Consider the following 20689-nt stretch of genomic DNA (forward strand, 5'->3'; position numbering starts at 1 on the left):
CTCCTGACTGGCTCAGAACACGCCCAACACCTGGGTCTCTGCCTCGGTGCAGCCGGGTGTCTAAGTAACCTCAGCTGCTACTTTCAGGAAGTGTGAGCCTGAAAACTACCCATCCTTTTAAGACCACCATAGACTACGAAATGTTCCCAAGCCAGGAGCCCGTGGGACACAATGTCCCTGTCGGGTTTGCCAGGCTGAGATCCATCTGGGAACAGAGAGCCAGGGGGGGACTCTCTTGACCTGTCAACCTTTCAATTCCCAGCTGGGTGCATTTGCCACGGTGGCACCGGGAGCCCTTCAGCAGGATCCAGCGAGGAGCACACGGAGAGTGGGCAGGCACAGTCCCAGGCCCGCCACCCCAGAATTCAGTCTCCTGCACAGCTATCCACTGTTGAAAATCCAACTCCCTTGTAGGTCCTGGGCTGCAACTCCAAACTCACAACCTTCCAGTCGATTTCCACTCAGAGCGACTCTATAGGGCATGAGTTTCAGAGGCTCTCTTTATGGGAGTCCAAAGCCTGTCTTTCCCCCTATGGAGTGGCTGGTGGCTTTGAACTGTTGACCTTGTGGTTAGCAGCCAAAGCATGTTCAGTCAATATTTGCTGAGAGGAGAGTACCGGGAACCAAGAGCCTAGCTTTTATTGGAAAACTTGCTTTGGGCTGTTGATGCCTGTGCACTTTTCATTTCACCTCATGTTTATTTTGACTTAAGGGTTTGTTTTTTTAAAAATAATTAAGACGTAAAACTAAAGAGCTCAAATCACCTAAATCTTGTTGGGTCAAATTAGGCCACGATACTGTGCTGTTTAAACAGATGTCGTTTACCAACTCTGGAAAACGCAGCAAGCTGCCTCGCTGATGTTTTCCCGGATTTGTGTGTCTTGAGTTGGAAAAATAACAAAAGTGGCCGGCAATGATGTGGCTCTTACAGGGTGCCAGGTCTGAGGCTCCGGGCTGGATACGCACCATTCACGCAGTCCTCGCGGCCCTTGGAGAGGCAGGGGCCATCTCATTTCACTTATAGAGGAAGAAACTGAGGCAGCAGGCCCAAGGTCACTCGGCTCTCCCAAGAGCCCAGGTAATTAACCACTCTATAGCACACCATCTCAAAATGCAGAATTGAAGACTTGTCCCATGCTAAGCGTTGCCCTCAATTAGTTTCATCAACAGTTGATAAACTGAAGAAATTTAAATCAGGAGGTAGCTGCTGAATGAATAAACTGGGAATCATCCCAAGGGTGCATGTCTACCTCTTTTCAATTGGGGATTGGGGGGGGGGGGCGCGCAAGAGAAAGAAGTCACTCCCTGGACAGTCAGCCAGAGCCCTGAGCCTACGGATTGGGCAGCGAGCGGGACCAGTCTCCCTGAGTTGTAATCAGCTTGGAGTTAGTGGAAGGAGAATTGCCTGAGCAGGGCAATTGGCTGCTGCGCTCGCACACAGTGGATTCTTAACACCTGGTCAGTGCCTGGCTCTCAGCAGCGGCTCAGCAGACCCGTGGCTGAGTGAATGAGGCACAGGTTCTGCCCCGGCTAGCCAGGCAGCAGGGATCTAGGTCTCATGGTTGCCTCTGTGCAGAGCTGTAGGCTCAACCATGCACTGACACCACCCCCAGCGAGTCCCGGCCTAGCACATTCCCTCGTGAACTTCAGGACAGCTCTTCTAGGAGGGCCATGTTCTGGCACCCACAGAAAGAGCAGCCAACCACCTTCCCATCAAATTGTGACTCAGTTTTATAACTGCAAACGCACTGGAAAGGCCTAGAACCCTGGCCAAGCCGGGCCTGGGTGCTCCAGGGATGTCCTCTTTAACTGTCCTATCGGCCTGGCCCTTCCAGTGAGAAGACACCCCAGTTCTACTTGCATAATTTAAAGGGTTTTTTCCTTTTTTTAAAGACCAAGGGCCCTCGATGTTTCCACGGATCTGGGGGAAGATGAAGAGAGATTCTTTCTCAAGGCTTTTGAAGGGATGCTGTCAGCAGTGAGCCCTGCACCGGTGGGGAAGCATTGGGTGGGTTTCTCCCGGTAGGCGGGCAGGGTGGGGTGCGCCAGTGCCAACAGGCTCTCGATGATGCTTGTCCAGACCCCCGCAGGTAGAGAAACCCCAGGAAAGCTCGAGCAAATGGAGGCCCCTGAGAAGCTTGGCCCCCAGGGCCCCAGACCTGACAGCTCTGGGAACCCACCTGGGCTTCAGGTCAGAAGGTTCAGCGAGGCCCCACCCACCCCCTCCTGCGCCCAGGCCCGCGCCCGCCACTCACCTTGGATGGTCCTCTTGAAAAAAGCCTTGCAGGCCTCGCAGGAGGCCACGCCGTAGTGGTAGCCGGAGGCGATGTCCCCGCACACGAGGCACAGGCGTTTGGGGATGGCGTTGAGCATGTACTCGCACTTGATAGCCGAGTCTTCCATGATGCCGCCGGCACAGTCCTCGTAGCTCTTGCGGCACTGGGTGCCCCCCAGGCCAGCGCCCGCAAACATGGGCGGCGAGTCCAGGCCGCTGGCGTGGGCGCCCAGGGCCATGCCAAAGCCGCCGCTGGCGTCGGACGAGCCGCTGGGGCTGTGGTGGCTGAGGGCATCGATGCCCGAGGACGGGCTGGACGGCTCGGTCTTGATGAAGGAGCCGCAGCTGGAGCCCAGGTGCCGGTCGTCAGCGGACATTCTGTTCAGCAGCCTGTGGACACAGACGGGGGAGTCAGTTCTGCGGAGGGCGGGCAGGCGCGCGGAGTGTGGCTTTGGACGCCACACCGAGGGGGCGGGGCCCGGCGGCTGGGCGGGGCTCCAGGTTAAGACCTTGACGATAAAATGATCAAAGGAGAAGATTCCAAGAAAGAGAGAGAAAAAAAAAAAAAAGCAAAGCCCAGCCAACACGTTCCTGACGTGAGAACCTTCTGAATCAGGAACGAAATTGCAGGCTTAGCTATAAGTTTCAGAAAGGGACCCCAAGAATGGCACCCCACTCCCACCACAAGACGGGAACTCTAGTCAGTCAAAGTAATGGGCCCAGCCTTCTTGCATAGAAGGAGCTCTGGTAGCGAAATGGTTAAAGCACTTGGCTGCAAGGTTGGCGGTTTGAACCTACCAGCTGCTCCTACAGAGAAAGAGGCGGCCCGCCGCTTCCTCCGGAAAGGCTGCGCCTCAGAAACCCAAAGGGGCAGTTCTACTCAGTCCGACAGAGTCGGAACTGGGTTGGGGTTGGCGTTTTTTGTCAAGTCGACCCTGACTCCACGTGTTGCAAGCTCCCAGGGTTTTCTCACCGGGCGCTTTTTCAAAAGCAGATTGCCAGGCCTGCCCTTCTCAAATGCCTCTGGGTAAACGCCAAGCTCCAAACCTGTGGTTCGCAGCCTAGGAAGTAGGCTACCCCTTGCAGCCCCCAGGGAGTACATCCCAGTAATGGAAAGCTGATGAATCCTCCTTGGGAGGGTCTCAGTGCTCCAGGGCTGTGCAGGAAGCCACAGAGCCTTCCCCCCAACCTTGCTCAGAGGTAGCAACGTGTTTGCAGTTTGGAGGGAGACAGGCCCATAACGCGTTACAGCCTCGGAAACCCACACGGACAGTTGACACTGCTCTACAGGGTCGCTGTGAGTCGGTGTCAACTAGATGGCAGTGAGGTTTTTTACTTGTAATGTTTTGTTTACTTTTAGCGAGTTTTGTGAGGAAAGGGCTGGTCCCTACCCACCAGCTTTTCCTGTAGAGACTTACAGTCTCTGAAACCCTGTATAGGCTCGCTGTGAGTCGGGATCATCTATTTGAAGACAGTGGGTTAGCCAGAAAATTGTTCCCATTCCCCCCCCCCCCCTTCTCTCTAATGACCCAAGAGCAGCTCCTTGGGGCCACTCAACATACAAGGGGGGCTTCAAAGCGTTTGGGGGAATGGAAATCCCATTACCTTTTGATTCCTTTTTCCCACAGCTTTTTGAAGCCCCCTCATCTATGAACCCCTCTTCGCCCACAGTCCTCCAAGTCCGACAGTCATTTAGCAAAATCACTTACATTTAGCATGGACTCTGGGCTAGAGCAGAGTGTTCTGGAATCAAAGATAAGAGAATCTGGAATCTGAGGTTCCCACTGTCTCTAGGGTTATTGTCTACTGGAATGTCCTGTTTGAACAGAGGCGCCCCGGCCCCCAAATCTCCCCTGCTCTGAACTGAATGTCCCCTTGTCATCTGAGACACCTCCCCTACAAGCGCCACCTCAAGATGGCCTTGCCTTGACAGAGGGCCCCCTCCCCCTTGAGGGGCCCCCTCTAAGCCCATTCAGGCCTCTGGCTGGTGTTCTCTCAGGAACCTGAGTACCACACTGCTGCCCCTCCCCCTCAAGCCAGCAGAGTCTTGGTGCATCCGCAGGAAATGCCAACATTCTCCAGGGAGCCTGGAAGAGCTAGCTCAGCCCCTGGGGGCCTGGGAGCCCCAGTCTAGCTAGCGGTGCAGAGACAGGGCACTGCTGGACCTCCTCCCCAGGGCTGATCAGGTAGGTGCGCTCTTATTTTCAACCTCTTCCCACGTGCGCCGAGTGCCTGGGTGAGCAGACAGGTAGGAGGCTCAAGTCCACCCCAGGTGCCTCTGAAGAAAGGCCTGGTGATCGACTTTCAAAGAAGCGGCCACTGAAAATCCTACAGAGCACAGTCCCACTCTGACACACACGGGGTCGCCCCGAGTCGGTGCTCATGCTACAGCAGCTGGTGCCTGGGGTCCTTTCTGTTTGAGATGCTGTGGTTCCCAGGACCATCCCGGGGAATGCTGGGGCATGCCTGGCAGATCCTAAGACCCTGGCTTGCAAACCTCCCTTCCCTCAGGCTCAGGATAGCTTCAGAGATGTCCAGGGATACACTTGAATTGCAGCTGCATTGGCTCATATTTTTCTCCCCTCCTTCAGATCTGTAGGGGGACATACCAGAAGCCCATTTCCCCTGGGATGGAGGTGGGGAGCCTCACAGCCAGCCGCAGAGTGCAGACCTCAATTGCCCCAACTGTTCCCCCCCCCACCCCCCACCCCTGAGGGAATGAGGTTCTGCGCCCTTCCTGGATGGAGGAGGGGAGTACAAAGTACTCTGCAGGGGCCTTGGAGAGCCCGGGCTCTGGTTTGCCCACCCAGCACTGCTGGCTTGCCTGCTGCCCCAGTCCTGCTGAAGGCACAGCAGCTTTTCTGGGTTGAAATTCCTTTCCAGGGGCTTCTGGTTGTCTCTCCGTTCTCAGGAAGGGCCCCTTGGCTCACACGGCTGTTCATCACCAGCCAGTCGCATGCCCCATACCTTGACCTCTTTCGACCATCTTACTGAATCCTCACAACCTGTCCACCAGATGCTCACTCATGTCCATCGAGAGTCAATGCCAACTCATAGCAACCCTGCAGGACAGGGGGGAACTGCCCCCGGGGGTTCTGAGACTGTAGCTCTTCGTGAGATTAGAAAGCCTCATCTTCCTCCCTCTGCCAGACACGAGTTTTACAGAAGAGAAAAAAGGTGGAAGCTGAAGCTGCAGTTTGTCCCAGGCCTCCTGGGTGATGGGAGAGGAGACATTGGGATTCACACCAGCTGTCAGTCTGCAGCTCCAAGCTCCCTGCGACGAGGCCTGGGCAATAGCTCCTCCTGGCAGCCCTCTAGGAATGCAGGTCCAGCCACCTGCCCCTTGCTGGACAATGCAAGCCCTGCTGGCCAAGCCCGGGCCCCTCCGAACTGCCCCTTTCTGACCCACGGGTGAGAAGGGAGAGCTCCCTCAGAGTGGTTCAGGTAAGGTGGGCACAGGCTCTTTGCCCAGCCTGGCTCCCAATGTACCCACGAGTGGGAGGGGAGTGGCTGAAGATAATCTGAGTAGCTGCCCTCTGCCCAGTCCCTCTAACTCAGCGCTTCTCAACCTGTGGGTCACAACCCCTTTGGGGGGACCGAACAACCCTTTCACAGGGGTCACCCGATATATAACAGTTGCAAAATGACAGTTATGAAGTAGCAATGAAAATAATTTTATGGTTGGGGCGGTCACCACAACCTGAGGAACTGGAAGGTTGAGAATCACTGCTTAACTGTACTTGACCTCCGGGAAGTCCTCATCATTCACCCAATCAAAGGCAACTAAAATGTTTTTAAAAACAAAACAAAACAAAGGCAACATTTAAATAAACAACTCTCTCACTGCCATGCGGACTCACAGTGACCCTCTAGGGCACGTTAGAACTGCCCCAGTGGGTTTCCGAGGCACTAATTCTTCAGGGGAATAGAAAGCCTCATCTTGCTCCTCTGGTTTTGAACTGTTGGCCTTGGGGTTAACCGCCCAGTGTGTAACTCACTACACAACCAGGGCTCCTCATGGAAATTACCTAGCCAAAAACCAAATTCTGTGCCATCGAGCTGATGCCTACCCTTAGCGACCCTCTAGGACAGGTTAGAACTGCCCCAGTTTTTGAGGCAGTAATGCTTAATGGGAGTAGAAAGCCCCAACTTTCTCCCACAGACTGGCTGCTGGTTTTGAACTGCTGACCCTGCAGTTAGCAGCCCAAGTGTAACCACCAGGCCTCCTAAGGAGATGACAGGGGCAGGGAATGCAAGAAGCAAGGGGACTTGCCCTAGAACTGAAATGCAGGGAGCATATCAATAAGTCAGGTGAAGAAGGCAGGTTTGGGGAGGTTCTTGGCGGGCGGGCGGTGGGCCTCTTTCTGTTCCTTCAGGCAGCACCACCCACTCGGAACACCCTGGCCAGGGGCCCTGGAGAAGGAATGTTCTGTAGTTAGAGTCAGTGGGTTGCTTTCTTTGCTGGGGGAGGGGCAGCTTAGGAAAGGCAGGGAGACACAGTTCAGCGAGGCAAGGATGCCACCCTGCTCAACTGTGTTCACTCTCCCCTCTCTCTTTCTCCTCTCTCTCTCCTCTCCCCCCTCCCTCCTCTCTCTCTCTCCTCTCCCCCCCCCACCCTCTCTCTCTTTCATTCAGTTCACTGTAACGCCTGAAACTGCTTCTACCCTTTATAAAAAATCCCACTTGAATCACACACACGCACACACACAAAAGGAAAGGCAGGGAGTTCAGGTAGTTGCAGAAGCCATACTTCCCAGTTCCCCGTGGGCAGTCTGGGTTCCATCCACTAACCAGGATCCTCTACGAATCATGCGTCCCCATTCTCTCTCCAAAGCAGATAATGCATTGATGCAGTTGTTTTATGTTAAATCCATGTGCCTACAAGCCAGCCAGAATAGAAAACCTGAAGGGACAAAATGTAACAACTCAGGCCCCTTTTCTCAAACTGTAGTTTCACCTTCACCCCAGTTGGCTAGTGATGTCACCAGGGCCAGTGTCACCCAGTGCAGGAATGCATGGTGTCCCCAGGCCAGACCCCACAGACTGCCTCCCATGCCAGACCATGTAAAACCATGGAGAATGTTTCATCACAGAATAATATGCCCAATGTAATTGTAAATTACTTAAGTGTAACCTTTCTTAGATGATGTGGCTAAAAACCTTCAAAACAAAATTCACAGAGCGATCAAGTCAAGTCTGACCCAGAGTGACAAAATAAGACAGAGTAGGGCTACCTCTCTGGGGGTTTCCAAGACTTTAAATCTTTACAGGAGTAGACAGCTTCATTTTTGCCCCCAGGAACGACTGGTGGGTTTGAACCTCTGGCCTTCTGGTTAGCAGCTCAATACGGAGCCCACTACACCACCAGGGCTCCTTGATTATATAAAGATTAACAGCAAAATTGTGTTGTGAAATCTCTTCATTGAATTACAACATTATTAGTGACAGCATTAGCCCTAACTATGAGGAAGCCTTTAAAATTTTCTCTATTGTTTCTTTTAATTACAACTTCTTTCTCAAAAGAGATTATTGATACAAGTTCACACATTTTATGATCATGATATTGCAGCTAACACACCTGAACATTCGGCAAAATCAGCCACTTTGACAACACCAGCAGTCAAGAGAACAGCGGGTGCGTATCGTGTGTGCAGAGGAAACCATGATTTGCAGCATCACTGCAATTGTTAATGACAGCTCCGCCCAGTGCACATGAAAAGGTTCAAACAGTCAGTGAGCACATAGAATTGTAGCCTCTGATAGATACAAGCTGAGCTTGTGGAAAATGTCTTTGTTACAACTAACGGGGTGTGTTTAACAAAACATGATTTTCGTCAAAACACTGCACAAAAAGTTTATAGACAGTCATTTCGGGTCACCCCATCTGACAGTGTTACCCAGTACAGCCCACAGCCCTGCACCCCTGGACTGCCACTGAGATTAGCTGAGGTGCTCTTTGAACAGGTAGAGCTTCCTGAGCACGCGTGTCTGCGGGTGGAACCCAGAGAGCAGCAAGGGACTCCTCTCTGAAATGTTTAGAACATGCCAACCCGACAACCATCAAAAGTAAGCAATCCAATTTCTGAAATGGGCAAAGGACATGAACAGACAGTTCAACAAAGGAGACATTCAGGGGACCCGCAAAATCAAGAAGAAATAACTCCCCCCACCCCGATCCTTAGCCATTCTTCCTCCCACCCCGATCCTTAGCCATTAAAGATGCAAGTCAAAACAACAAGGCACTGTTTCGCTCCAGCAGGAGCAGTGATAACACTTAAAAACAACAAACAGAAGACAAGCCCTGGTGAGGGCGTGGAGAGACTGGAACTGCTGATGGGAATGTAAATGGGCCGAGTCACTGTTGTGCTTCCTTAAAAAGTTAGAACTAGAGATATATGATGCAGGATTTCTGCTACTCACTATCTATCCCAGAGGAAGACAAGAGCCATGGCACATAGAGACTACAGAGGAGCCCGGGTGGCGCAGTGATCATGAGCTGCACGGTCAGCAGTTCAAAGTCACTCCTTGGGAGAAAGACGGGGTGATTTCTACTCCCCTAAAGAGTTTAGTCTCTTCCCCCTGGCACCAAGCCCCCAGACTTAGGGTAAGCAGTGCTCAATAGAATGGGAGCTCAAACTGTGGGGGACAACAGCTCATGGGCTGCAGCTCAAGGTAGATCTGGCCTCCCATAGACCCCTCAGACCTACAGTGTCTGAGTAATTGATGTTATCAGGCAATCGCCTTAGAGCCCAGGGGTTTGATTGACAATGCTGTGTTTTTTAAGATTATCTGGGCTTTTGTTTTCCTGCCTTTAGCTTGGTGTTTTTTTCCATTTGTTTGTTTGCCGGTGGTGCGGTGTAGTTGGTCCTACAAGGGTTGGTTTTTGTCATAAGATGATCAAAGTAAACCTCGGGCAGGCACATTCCATGGACATGCTGATGGAGTCCGGTTCCTGCTTAACTCTAGCCCCAATCGAAAGCAATTAGCTCTGATCACATGGCCCTGCTAGACACGCCTTCATGAAGCGATCACCGAAGATAAGGGTGCTGCAGCAAAGGGTGGTGAAGAGAGCAGCTGATCCCGGCTATGGCTATCAATCAGTATGGTGCCTGGGGTCTTGAAGGCAGGTCTTGAAGGCTTGTATTCAAATAAGCAGCGATCTGGTGAGTTGACCAAATCCACATGGGAGAAGCACGCCAGCTTGTGTGATCCAAAGATGACAATAACAAATTCAAATATGACAATGGGAAAAGTATCAAAGCTGAAACTGTGAACACCCAATTTGTGGAAGGCTGTGGAGGGCATTGGGAGCCCAAAACCCATCTGCAGAGTATCTGGTCAGATTAAGCCATTGGCAGATCCCCTCTAGCCACAGGCAAAGATCTAGAATGGCCCTAACATCAAACATAGATCATTGTAATCCTGATTATGCTGTGTCAAACTTGATACTTGATCAATTGAGCAGCCTCTAGACCAGCGGTTCTCAAACTGTGGGTCGAGACTCCGTTGGGGGTCAAATGATCCTTTCACAGGGGTCGCCCAATTCATAACAATAGAAACATGACAGTGATGAAGTAGCAATGAAAATAATTTGATGGTTGGGGGGTCACCAAAACATGAGGAGCTGTATGAAAGGGTCACAGCATTAGGAAGGTGGAGAACCATTGCTCTAGACCCAACCTGTATTTGTTCTTGGAGAAAGGATCTCTTGCTTGTTCCAGGACAAAAACTTCTTCGCTGGCTTTTTAAATATGGATGGCGGTCTTTTCTTTCGTACTCATTGTTTGTACTTTTAGCTTCATATTGCTATTGTTTTATCCTTACCACTTTATTTCATTTTCCTTCTTTATTGTTTCTGTTGAGTTTACCAGTTGGTGATACCCAGAAGGAGTGGAGGCATGGAGATAATAGCTGATGCATGGGTGTGTAAGGGGATGGAGGGGTCGGGTGTGGGGGAGATAAGGAGGGTGAGGGGATTTGGGGAGTAAACAGTGAAGGTGGGAGCGAGCACTAGAATGGAATGTGATTATAGAATGAAATGCGATTCTACAGCGCATTTTAATCATGAGGGGAAAATAAATGTTCTAAAATTGATTGTGGTAATGGTTGTATAATTCTTGATATGATTGAGCAATTGAATTGTGTGATATGTGGATTATGTGCCAATAAAATTATTTTTTTAAAGAGTTGCCGTCTCAGAAACTCACAGGAAAACTGTTCTCCCTGCATTACAGGGTCTCTGTGAGTCGGCGTGGACTTGAGGTGGGTGAGTGACACTCATCGCAGCACAAGTCATTACAGCAAAAAGTTGGAAACAACCCAAGTACCCAACAACCAAGCCCCAGCCCTCAAGCTCATTGACATCGAGTCCATGCCGACTTTTCGCCGCCCTATGGGACAGGGTTGAGCTACCCTTGTGGGTTTCAAGACTGTAAGCAAGCCCTGCCCTCTGCCCTTTCAGTTAGCAGCCACCTCGGATCCCACTCTGCCACCAAGGCTCCTCGGGCAACGACAGGTGGATGCATAAACACATGGTGGTACGTGCACACAGCGTACACCATGCGACACTCAAGGAGACTGACACCCCTGAACACGGGTGAACCTGTAGGACAGGAGGCTGCGTGAAATCAGTGACTATCATATGCAGCTACTACTATGAAAACATCTAAAAGATGCAGCCACTAAACACCCTTTGGCAAGGGAAACCACTTGCTAAAGATTAGACACCTCTTCACCTGAGTGAAGGGTTAGGGGATGTACTGTCAGCAGGGAGGTCAGCATAACATGCAGTCCAGGTGGTGGAGAGAGTAGGTTACCTGTTGGGCTGCTAACCACAAGGTTAGCAGTTCGAAAACACCTGCCGCACCAAGGGAGAACGATGAGGCTTTCAATTCCCATAAAGATTTACAGTCTCAGACACGCTCAGGGGAAGTTCTTCCCCCAATTGAGAATTTCCAAAGGAACCTGCCATTGCCCAGGAGGGAGAAGGACTGGATAGGCCAAGGATGAGCAAACCAGCCTGAAGCAGGATTCCACTCACCAGAAGGAGAAGGGTTTCTGAACAATTGAGGGACGCAGTGTCCTTGCTGACCAGAGGCCACCAGAGAGTTCGTGACAGCAGGCCTCAGCTCCTCCCACAAGCTTTTACGAGTCTGGAGATCAGTCCGGGCACCTGTAAGCAGCACAGCCAACCTCCACCTCTGCAAACACAGCGGCGCCTTGAACAACACCGGGTTTGAAGTCTAGGGGTCCACTTACACTCAAAAAAAAAAATATATATATATATATATATTTATATATTTATATTTATATTTAAATATATTGCATCCTTCCTTCCGGGACACGTGCACGGAATTGAAAGCCAATGGTGGAAGGAGGATTGGAGCCACAGAGAAACCTTTTTAGAGAAATGAAAGCTAAAACCGTGCAATGGAAGCGATCGTGTGTTTCCATAAAGCGACGGAGTTTGCCTGCCTCCCTCGCTGTCTCCTCTGCCGGCCCTGACACAGCAAGGCCAACCCATCCTTTGCCACAAGCTACTCAATAGGCTTCAGCTGCTACTTGAGACCAGCCACCAAACGTGCTGCCACCAAGTCGATCCCCATGGACAGGACAGGGCAGGACTGAGACTTCCCATCTCGATGGGGCTAGAGAGCCTCCTCTTTCTCCCACAGAGCAGCTGGTGTGTTGGAACTCGTGGTCAGGAGCTCAGTCTATAGCCCACCACATTGTACATTGTCTTTCTCTTCTTTCTGGTTTTCTTAACATTTTCTTTCCTCTGCCTTCCTTTCGTGTAAGAACACGGGAGGCAGTGCCGCAATGCAGTTCATTACATACATGGCTACTCTATCCATATCCCCCGGCTCGTGATGTCAATTCCAGCCTCTACACCTATGGTTAGAATCCCGTGTAGGAGGGAGTTGGCTGTTATGCTAATGAGATGGGATTAAGGCGGTCTTATTTTGAACCCCCACCCACAGGGCGGTGCCAACCTGCCCTAAAGAGTCTCCGAATTGGGATCTACTCTATGGCAGTGAGACCTTACTAGAGGGTACGACTCATGTTGCCACCCTTTGCTGTTGCCTTAGGGTAAGGTGACCAGATGTCCCGCTTTTGGCGGGACAGTCCCAATTTTTGGAAAGAATGCATGACAAGCTAGGGAATGGTCTATTTGGTCCCTATAGACCAAATTTTTCATCGAGAACCACCCCCCACCCCCAGTCAATGGTGTCCCGTTTTAAATCTGGTCACCTTACCTTAGGGAGATGGTCTTTTGCGAACCCATGTAACACATACACAAAATGTTTCTGGTCAAGAGTAGGCTATCAGTAACAGAAGTTTTAAAAAGCCAAAAGCTATATGGAAATTTTCAACTGGGGGTGGGGGGTTGGACAAAGCCTAGAAGCCCTGAAACCACGTGGTGCCTTGTAAGTCATGGTCAAGCCTGCAGCCTTCTGTGGGAAGAAGGATTCATGGTACTTATTACATGGAAACCCCTCCCCCCCCTACATCAGTTGGTTGTGGTGTGATTTGCCGGGTCCAGTGGTGGTGAAAGCTATGCCCCTGGTTCTTTAAATACCAGCAGGGTCACCTCTCATGCTGGACAGGTCTCGGTGGAGCTTCTAGACAAAGATTAAACACACAAAACAAGCCTCATGGTCTCCTGAAAATCAGCCAATGAGACTTTGTGGATCAAAGCAGGGCACACGCTTGCTTTGGACATGGCATCAGGAGAAAGCATCCCTGGAGGACATGGTGTTGAGTGACGCAGAGGGTCAATGGGGACGAGGAGACCTTCCAGGAGGTGGTGTGGTGGCACTGTTGCCTCGGCGATGGGCTTGAACGCGCCATCAGTCATGATGACAACACTGGAGAACATTTTGCTTAGTTTATGCGGAGGCAGCTCCGGGTCTATCCGTTACATGGAAAGGGAGAGGTGCGAGGGAAAGGAGGGGGTCAGAAGAGGAGGAGTGAAAGGAGGAAGAAGAGAAAGAAGGTAGGGGCGGTCACTGACGAAGAGTTTCCCGAACAATGAACCCAGTGGCTGGGGTCCATTTGTGACATACTGTTTTCTATGTTCAATGTCACGCATTCAAATGGACCTTTCTCTCACGTGGCCTGCAGTGCCTGTTTTTTATAAAGGGCGGCATCTTTGTTTTCCTAATTGTTTAATCACCCCTGGGTGACTAAAATCCAGGTGAACACCTTTCGGCTTTCAGCCGTTGGCCTATTTCTCTAGATAGACCCATGAGGCCAGCTAGGCTCTCCAGTCAGCGGCTGTCAGAATCTCTCCCTGCCATGATGTCTCTTCAGTTGATGGGGCCAAGGGCCCTAGTTGGGGACTTGGAGACACAGTGACTTAAGTGACCTTCCCAGGAGAAATGAGCCCACTAGGGTAGCAACCTCCCACGACACTCCATCACCACGCTGGTACCACAGCCTCTTTCTGTGTAGCAGTAGAATTTTGTTTTCCATTGTTTTCCATGACGGTAGATGTGTGTGCAACAAAACACCTGACATCAATCTTCACAGGTACAGTTCAGTGACCACGATGATGCTCATCATGCTGTTTAACCATCACCCTGCCCACGCCCAAGTCATACTATGCCCCTCGAGAGCAGCTAGCTCAGTGTCACACGTAAGTAGTGAGCCCTCCTTTCTGCCTCCCTTCCACGCCCCCTCGGTAATCACACAGACTTAGCGTCTCTAAGCATCTGCCCTGTCTGCATATCCCGTTAGAAGAGGACCACGTAAGACTCGTCTTTTGTGATGGACTTATCTGACGCAGGGGATGTTGTAGCATGCAACGGGCCTTCAGGTATGGCTGAGGAATATGCCCAGGGATTGTACTGGGACTCGGCAGCGATAATATCCTCACACTTCTTTCTCTTCCTCTCTTTGGGGTTCCCTCTGGGACCCGGGGCTGCGAAATGACCCACCAGCACACTGGCTTCAAGTGAGCGTCTGTCTCCCTCAGCACCCAGTGGAGCGCATGCAAAAAAATAAAAAAAGATCGGTAATTCAACATCTTGTCGTTAAGAAAGATTAGTCAAAACCAAGCTGACCCCAGACAACGGATGGGAATCTCATTCCACACAAATGACGGCATGGAAAATAATGATGGGTAATTAGTTCCCTTCAATCAGGGCTTTTCATCCGCGATTTTCCAGGCGGCATCCATCACCCTGAGGAAGAGAGGCTCTGTCAACCCAGGAGGAGATGGCCTGGGTGACGAGTGGCCGCCCGGGTGACAAGTGGCCGCCCAGGACAGCTGGGAGGGCCCAGGCCACCAGCAGCCACCAGCAAAGACTTCAGCTGAGGCTCACAGAGGAGGGCTAATAATGGTATCCACACCGACAACAGAGTGAAGTGGCTGAAAGATAGCATTCACAGTTTGGTGCGTGGCATGTGGAGGTCCTAAAAGCACCGGAGCAGCCATCTCGGGTACCCCTCTGTGTCTCGTGGTCGGGATGCGGCGTGGGAGACTGGGACGGGGCAAGGCTCACCAGAACCACCGTCTCTTCTAGCCGAGATCAGAAAGACAAGGTGGCGCCCTGCTACCGCCACTGACCATTTCTGACCAGGGACACCACAGGTGGTCCTGGGGAGGATGGGAGCAAAATGTAGAACACAATTCAAATTCCTAAAAATGGGCCAGACCCTTTGGACCAATAGAGGACACCCACACCCACCACATGATCACCCCAAGACACGCTTGGAACTTAGCTCTGTCTCCCTTCAGCCAGATGACCGGTTGACTGATAAAATAAGCATATTCCACGTAGGAAACGGGCTCCCTAAAACCACCAACTACCTGAGGGTAAGTGGTCAACCTGGACCCGGAAGCGTGAGGAGGCAGGGCAGGGAGGCCAGGTGGGCGGGAAGGAACAAAGAGACGGGAAGGTCTGAGAAGGAGCGCATGCTGTGCGGACTGTAACCATCCGTCTGGGACAGCGTGGATACAATGTGTTCAATGAGAACCCAATTCTCTGTGGACGTTCCGCAGCAAAGCATTAAAGATAGAAAGAGGCGCCCCTCTGAAGAATGCAGTTGTTTCCAATTTTAGCTGCAGGCTCAGTCCCGTGCCCACCTGTGCAACCCTGGTGGCTTTGACTTTGACCCCGTCGGGCAGTTTGGGGCTGTGACCCCTACACAGAGATGTGCGGGCGGGGATAGGGATGGCGTCCAAACTCCAGAACGTTCTCCAAACACACCTCTGACAGCCTTCCATCCCGTCCCTCCATGGCCCTAGCGCAGGGTAGAACCGCTCCTCGGGTTGGGTTCCCTCTGTCGGGCCTCGGCGGAGGGCATCAGGGCTACCTCTCCAGGACAGAGACAGGACGACCGATGGGCAGCTCACAGGAGTGCCGTGAGAGAGAAAACCCAATCGCGGCAACAGAGGAAGGAGAGCCAGGACCAGAGGCAGAGGGTCCCAGGGAACTAAGCTGCAGCCAGCCTGGTGGTTCTGGGCCCCAGCAGCATCTATCTGGTTCTCAGAAGCCTTGGTTCATACAGGGGCTCTCGGGGCCGACGGGGCTTTCTGTCAGTGGACCGCAAGAATGACACGCACACCGTCTCATTCCTTCATTCATTCACTTACTCAGACATCCGTCCATCTATTATCCCTGGAATAGCAGACACTTGTAGCCCCAGGGACACACCGAGGAACAAGGGGGACAGACTCCTGGCGAGACAGTACCATATTTTAGTGACTCTGACCTCTACCACGGTTTCACATCTTGGCAACCAGGAGGCATCTTAAGTGGATGGCATGCCATCGCTTAATTTAATTAGTGGTTCCTTAAAGAACGGGGTGGCTTACAACAGATGATGTCATGGACTCCAAGGGAGATGATGCATGAGTGTGGCAAGGCTGCATGAGTTCACCCAAAGCCGTTTCATTTTCTTTCAGGACCCCAGGAAGACTACAATTCCCAGTCACCCTTGCAGCTCTCTGTGGGCATGTCACTAGGTGCTGGCCAATGGCATGTGAGTAGAAGTGACCAGGTAGCCCACAAAAATCTGTCCGCAGGCTTCTCCTTCCTCTCCCCTCTCTGCGGGCCACAGGCAGGGATCTGAATGGGACTCCAAGGCCTTGAGGGGCAATAGCGTTACAAGCTAAAAGGAACCCGGGGCCAGAAAATCACCCGTGAAAGACTTCTCAAACCAAACCCAAACCCAAGCTCACTGCCATCGAGCCAACTGTGACTCAGAACAGGGTTGGTGCTGGGAAAACCCAGATCTGCCCTGGGATGCCAAGACTGTAAATCTTCATGGGAGGAGCAAGCCTCCTCTTCCTCCGGTGGAGAGGCTGATGGTTTCGAACTGCTAACCATGAGAGGTAAAACCGTATGCCTAACATGTAACCACGATCCCACCTCAGCTCCTCCTGGCTGAACATCTTCACCAAAATATTACATGGGCAAGATGTAAACGTCTATTGCGTTTATACACAGTTGCCAGTCGAGTTTGATTCTGACTCATGGCAACCCCATGTAGATCCTCCAGGCCTTTCTTCTAGGTACCCCCAGGTGGACTCTTCCTTTCAACCTGCCCAGATTGTTCAAAGGGAGCTGTGTTGGCCGGAGGAAGTGTTAGCCTGGAGCCTGCAGTCCTGGAGACCCCACAGGTCAGTTCTTCATCGTGGACTCAGATGCGCTCCTTGTGTTTTGCTATTGAGGCCCAGGCTTCTCTCTGGAGCTCCACTTCTGGTTTACCCAGCGCACTCCGCAGGAAGGAGCCCTGTGGCGTAGTGATTAAGCGTTGGACTGCTAACTGCAAGGTCAGGAGGTCAAAACCAGGAGCAGCTCCACAGAAGAAAGAAGAGGCTTTCTCAATCCTATGAAAAGTTACAACTAGGAGAGAAAATGTTTTGAGAAACGATGTACAAATGATCTTTACACAATTGATGTGTGTATGGATTGGGATAACAGTTGTATGAGCCCCTAATAAAATGTTAAAAAAAAAAAGAAGAAGAAAGAAAAGTTACAACTCAGAAAAGAAAGAAAGAAATCACAGGGCTAGTTCTACCCTGTCCTCAAGGGTCACTTTGAGTCGGGAAGGACTAGATGACAGTGCGAGCGAGTGACCCCTCAGGACCTGCGGGGCAAGAGGAAGCCCCTCACCCAGGACAGTCCCCTAGATCGTGAAATGCCAGATGCATCCCGGGCTGCCTAAGCAGAACAGTGTTAGGATGAGGGAGGTGGCACCTCTCTCCTGTGCCTGTCATCACGGAGACCCCTCCTGTAAGGAGTAGGGGGCCCATGGATTACTCTCCTTGGGGGACAATAAGTGAGTCTAAGCCCTGGGGGCACCAGTAGGGTGCATCCTACCCCTAATCATTTCTGAGTTAAATAAGGAAACTAGACATTCATGCTCTCTCTCTCTCTGCCATCAAATCCAAGGCCAACTGACAGCAACCCTACAAGACTGGGTAAAACTGCCTTGCAAGTTTCTGAGACTAACTCTTTTTTTTTTAATCATTTTATTAGGGGCTCATACACTCTTATCACAATCCATACATACATCAATTGTGTAAAGCACATTTGTACATTCATTGCCCTCATCATTCTCAAAACATTTCCTCTCCACTTAAGCCCCCGGCATTAGGTCCTCATTTTTCCCCTCCCTCCCCGCTCCCCCCTCCCTCATGAGCCCTTGATAATTTATAAATTATTATTTTGTCATATCTTGCTCTGTCATCTCCCTTCACCCACTTTTCTGTTGCCCATCCCCTAGGGAGGAGGTCACATATAGATCCTTGTAATCGGTTCCCTCTTTCCAACCCACTCTCCCTCTACCCTCCCAGTATCGCCACTCACACCACTGGTCCTGAAGGGATCATCCGCCCTGGATTCCCTGTATTTCCAGTTCCTATCTGTACCAGTGTACATCCTCTGTTCTAGCCAGACTTGCAAAGTAGAATTCGGATCATGGTAGTGGGGGCGGGGAGGAAGCATTTAGGAACTAGAGGAAAGTTGTATTTTTCACCGTTGCTACATCGCACCCTGACTGGCTCTTCTCCTCCCCGGAGACTGTAACTCTTTACAAGAGTAGAAAACCTCTTCTTTCTCCTGAGGAGTGGCCCATGGGTTTGAACTGCTGACCTAGTAGATGGCGACCCAACTTGTAACCGCTACGCCACTGGGGCTCCCCACACGCAGAAGCAGGGGGCACATGCCACATGAGAATCGTCAAGAAGCCAAGTCATGAATGGTCATACACAACCAGCATGGGGGGCTCGGCAGGCTTAAGATCCTGGTCTGCACTTTTAACCTCGAGACATGCGCTCATCACAGCCATCCACTTAGCTGTCTGTGACACAGCAGCACAAGGACACTTGTTAAGTGCGCTCGAGCCTGTCCCCAATCAGTGACTCCTTGTACAACAGTGCCTGGTCCTACACCATCCTTATAGTCATTGCCATATTTGAGCTCCTCATTGCAGCCCCTGTGTCAAGCCATCTCACTGAGGGTCTGTTTGGTTGACCCTCTAATTTACCCGGCATGATGTCCTTCTCCAGGTGCCCCCTGACAGCATGACCAGAGTCCATGAGACTCCTAATTAGGAAATGATGTCACAGCACAGGCCCGAGTCCTCCCCTCCTTCCTGCAGCTTTTGAGGCCCTGTAGGATCTGACCCTGCCACTCTGTCATGCTGTCTCATGCCCGCTCTCCGAGCTGGGCACTCCTGTCCAGCCACACTGGCTTCCTGCTGCTTCTTGGCTGCCTGGATCCTGCTCGGCTCTCGGGGTCTTTGTTCCCCTAGGGCTTTGGTTGCTGGGCCTCCTGCTGCATACTGCCAGGTGCATCATAGGTGCTCAGAAAGTATTTGCTTAATGGACACATGCACTGAAGGAAGTATGCAAGGAGGGTGGGCAGGAGGCCACCAACCTAACCGGTGCCAGGAAGCTCCCAAGTCCCATCCCCCAGGATGTGACAACACTGGGCCTGAGTCCCAGGACAAGACCAGAATCATCGAGGGAGCCAGCAGGGTCCCAGAAGTAGAACCCTGAGGCTGGAACAGGTGCCCCAGATCCCCAAAGGGCCAATTTCACCTGAAGCACCAATCCGATTCTAATTCCGCTCCGAGGCCCTTACCAATGGCTTATGGCTGTTTCCCATTTTCTGTAGTTTATGTGTGTGTGAGTGGGTGGGGTGGGTGGTGGGGTGGGGGTGGGGGGTAAGAGGCCACACGATACTCCTGGCCTGCAACTCAGGCTAGAGGCCGAGATCCACTTATTAAGGAATCTGGCTTTTAAATGTTCGATAGCCAGCCAGGCACAGACATCTGTGAGAACTTGTGGGAAATAGGGTTACCAAAAGAGCCAGAATCCCTAACCACCAGGGACGATGACTCCGTTAAAACCAGCCACAGTGTACCTTACTCTCCTGGGATCGTTGGGGGCGGGGGTGGAAACAGATGGGACCTGGCAGGAGGATTCTGGACCAGATGGCTGCTCACTGCTGTGTAGCCAGTTACTTAGTCTCCCCCTATCTCGGTGTCCCCGCGCTGCCAAACGGGTTCTCTAGAGCTATGTGCGTGAGGACTCGGTGGTTTCCCCAAGGATTCAATGATACAGCAAAGCACTGACAAAGGCGCCTGCAGCTAGCATGTGCCCAGTCAATGCTGGTTGGCCGCTGTCCAGGGGCTCAGACTCACAGCGACTTTAGGCACAATAGGACAAAACCTCACCCGCTCCTGTGGTGCTGCTGCCACTGTGGTGACCACCCAGTTCATGAAGGGGGGCCCTCCCCTCCATAGACCCTCTGCTTTACCATGCGGGATGCCCCTCCCTCCCGTCATCCATCCCTCCCGCCGGCCCAAGGAAGCAAGTCAGTAGAGGCTCCCATTGGCGACTGCCCCTCAGCTGTCTGGGGTCAGGGTGCCGTCATCCACAGGGAGGGAGGCTCCTGACCATGAGTGAAGGGGCGTGCACATGCTTTAGGAAGGGGGTGCAGAGGCAGGGTCACTCCAAGGGTCCCTGGCTCAGGCAGGCGATGATGGGTTGAGGTTGGAGTCTCCCTATACCAGCTTGCCCTTGGAAAGGACTTCTCCAGATGGGGCATTCTAACTATGGATCTGATAAATCAACAGCATGGGCTGCTTAATCAAAATGTTATTTTGCATTTCAACGACCACTCAGGGAGGCAACCTTCATCCCAGCTAGATGCTGCTGCCATGACACCAGCCCAGGGGGCCACCCCCAAACCAAAGTACATACCCACACACTGCCGCCAGGCCAATTCTGGCCCACAGGCTGGAGAAGCAGGGCCCAAGGACTCCCCAAGGCTGGGGATCATGGTCACAGACTGCCCTGTCTGTCTCCCATAGAGAGGATGAGGGGTTCAAACCCCTGCAGTGGGGCACCTGAACCTCTGCACCACTAGATCTCCTGGGGCCACTCCCACCAGC

At 52.0% G+C, this 20689-nt stretch overlaps 1 protein-coding gene across 4 annotated transcripts in view; it reads right to left on the reverse strand.

The window, feature by feature from the left end:
- The window catches only part of ESRRB (estrogen related receptor beta), a 184709-nt gene that overhangs the window by 37696 nt on the left and 126324 nt on the right, over window positions 1-20689 (reverse strand). For all 4 annotated transcript variants that reach the window (XM_013003714.2, XM_045287942.1, XM_045287943.1 and 1 more), the window contains exon 2: window positions 2256-2665. In XM_013003714.2, the coding sequence (XP_012859168.1) occupies window positions 2256-2652 (397 nt within the window). In that variant the 5' untranslated portion in view covers window positions 2653-2665. The remainder of the gene's footprint in view (window positions 1-2255; window positions 2666-20689) is intronic.

The sequence above is a fragment of the Echinops telfairi genome, unplaced genomic scaffold (genome assembly GCF_000313985.2).
Source record: "Echinops telfairi isolate 266 unplaced genomic scaffold, ASM31398v2 ScPeMD7_18;HRSCAF=68, whole genome shotgun sequence".
Lineage (NCBI taxonomy): Eukaryota > Metazoa > Chordata > Mammalia > Afrosoricida > Tenrecidae > Echinops > Echinops telfairi.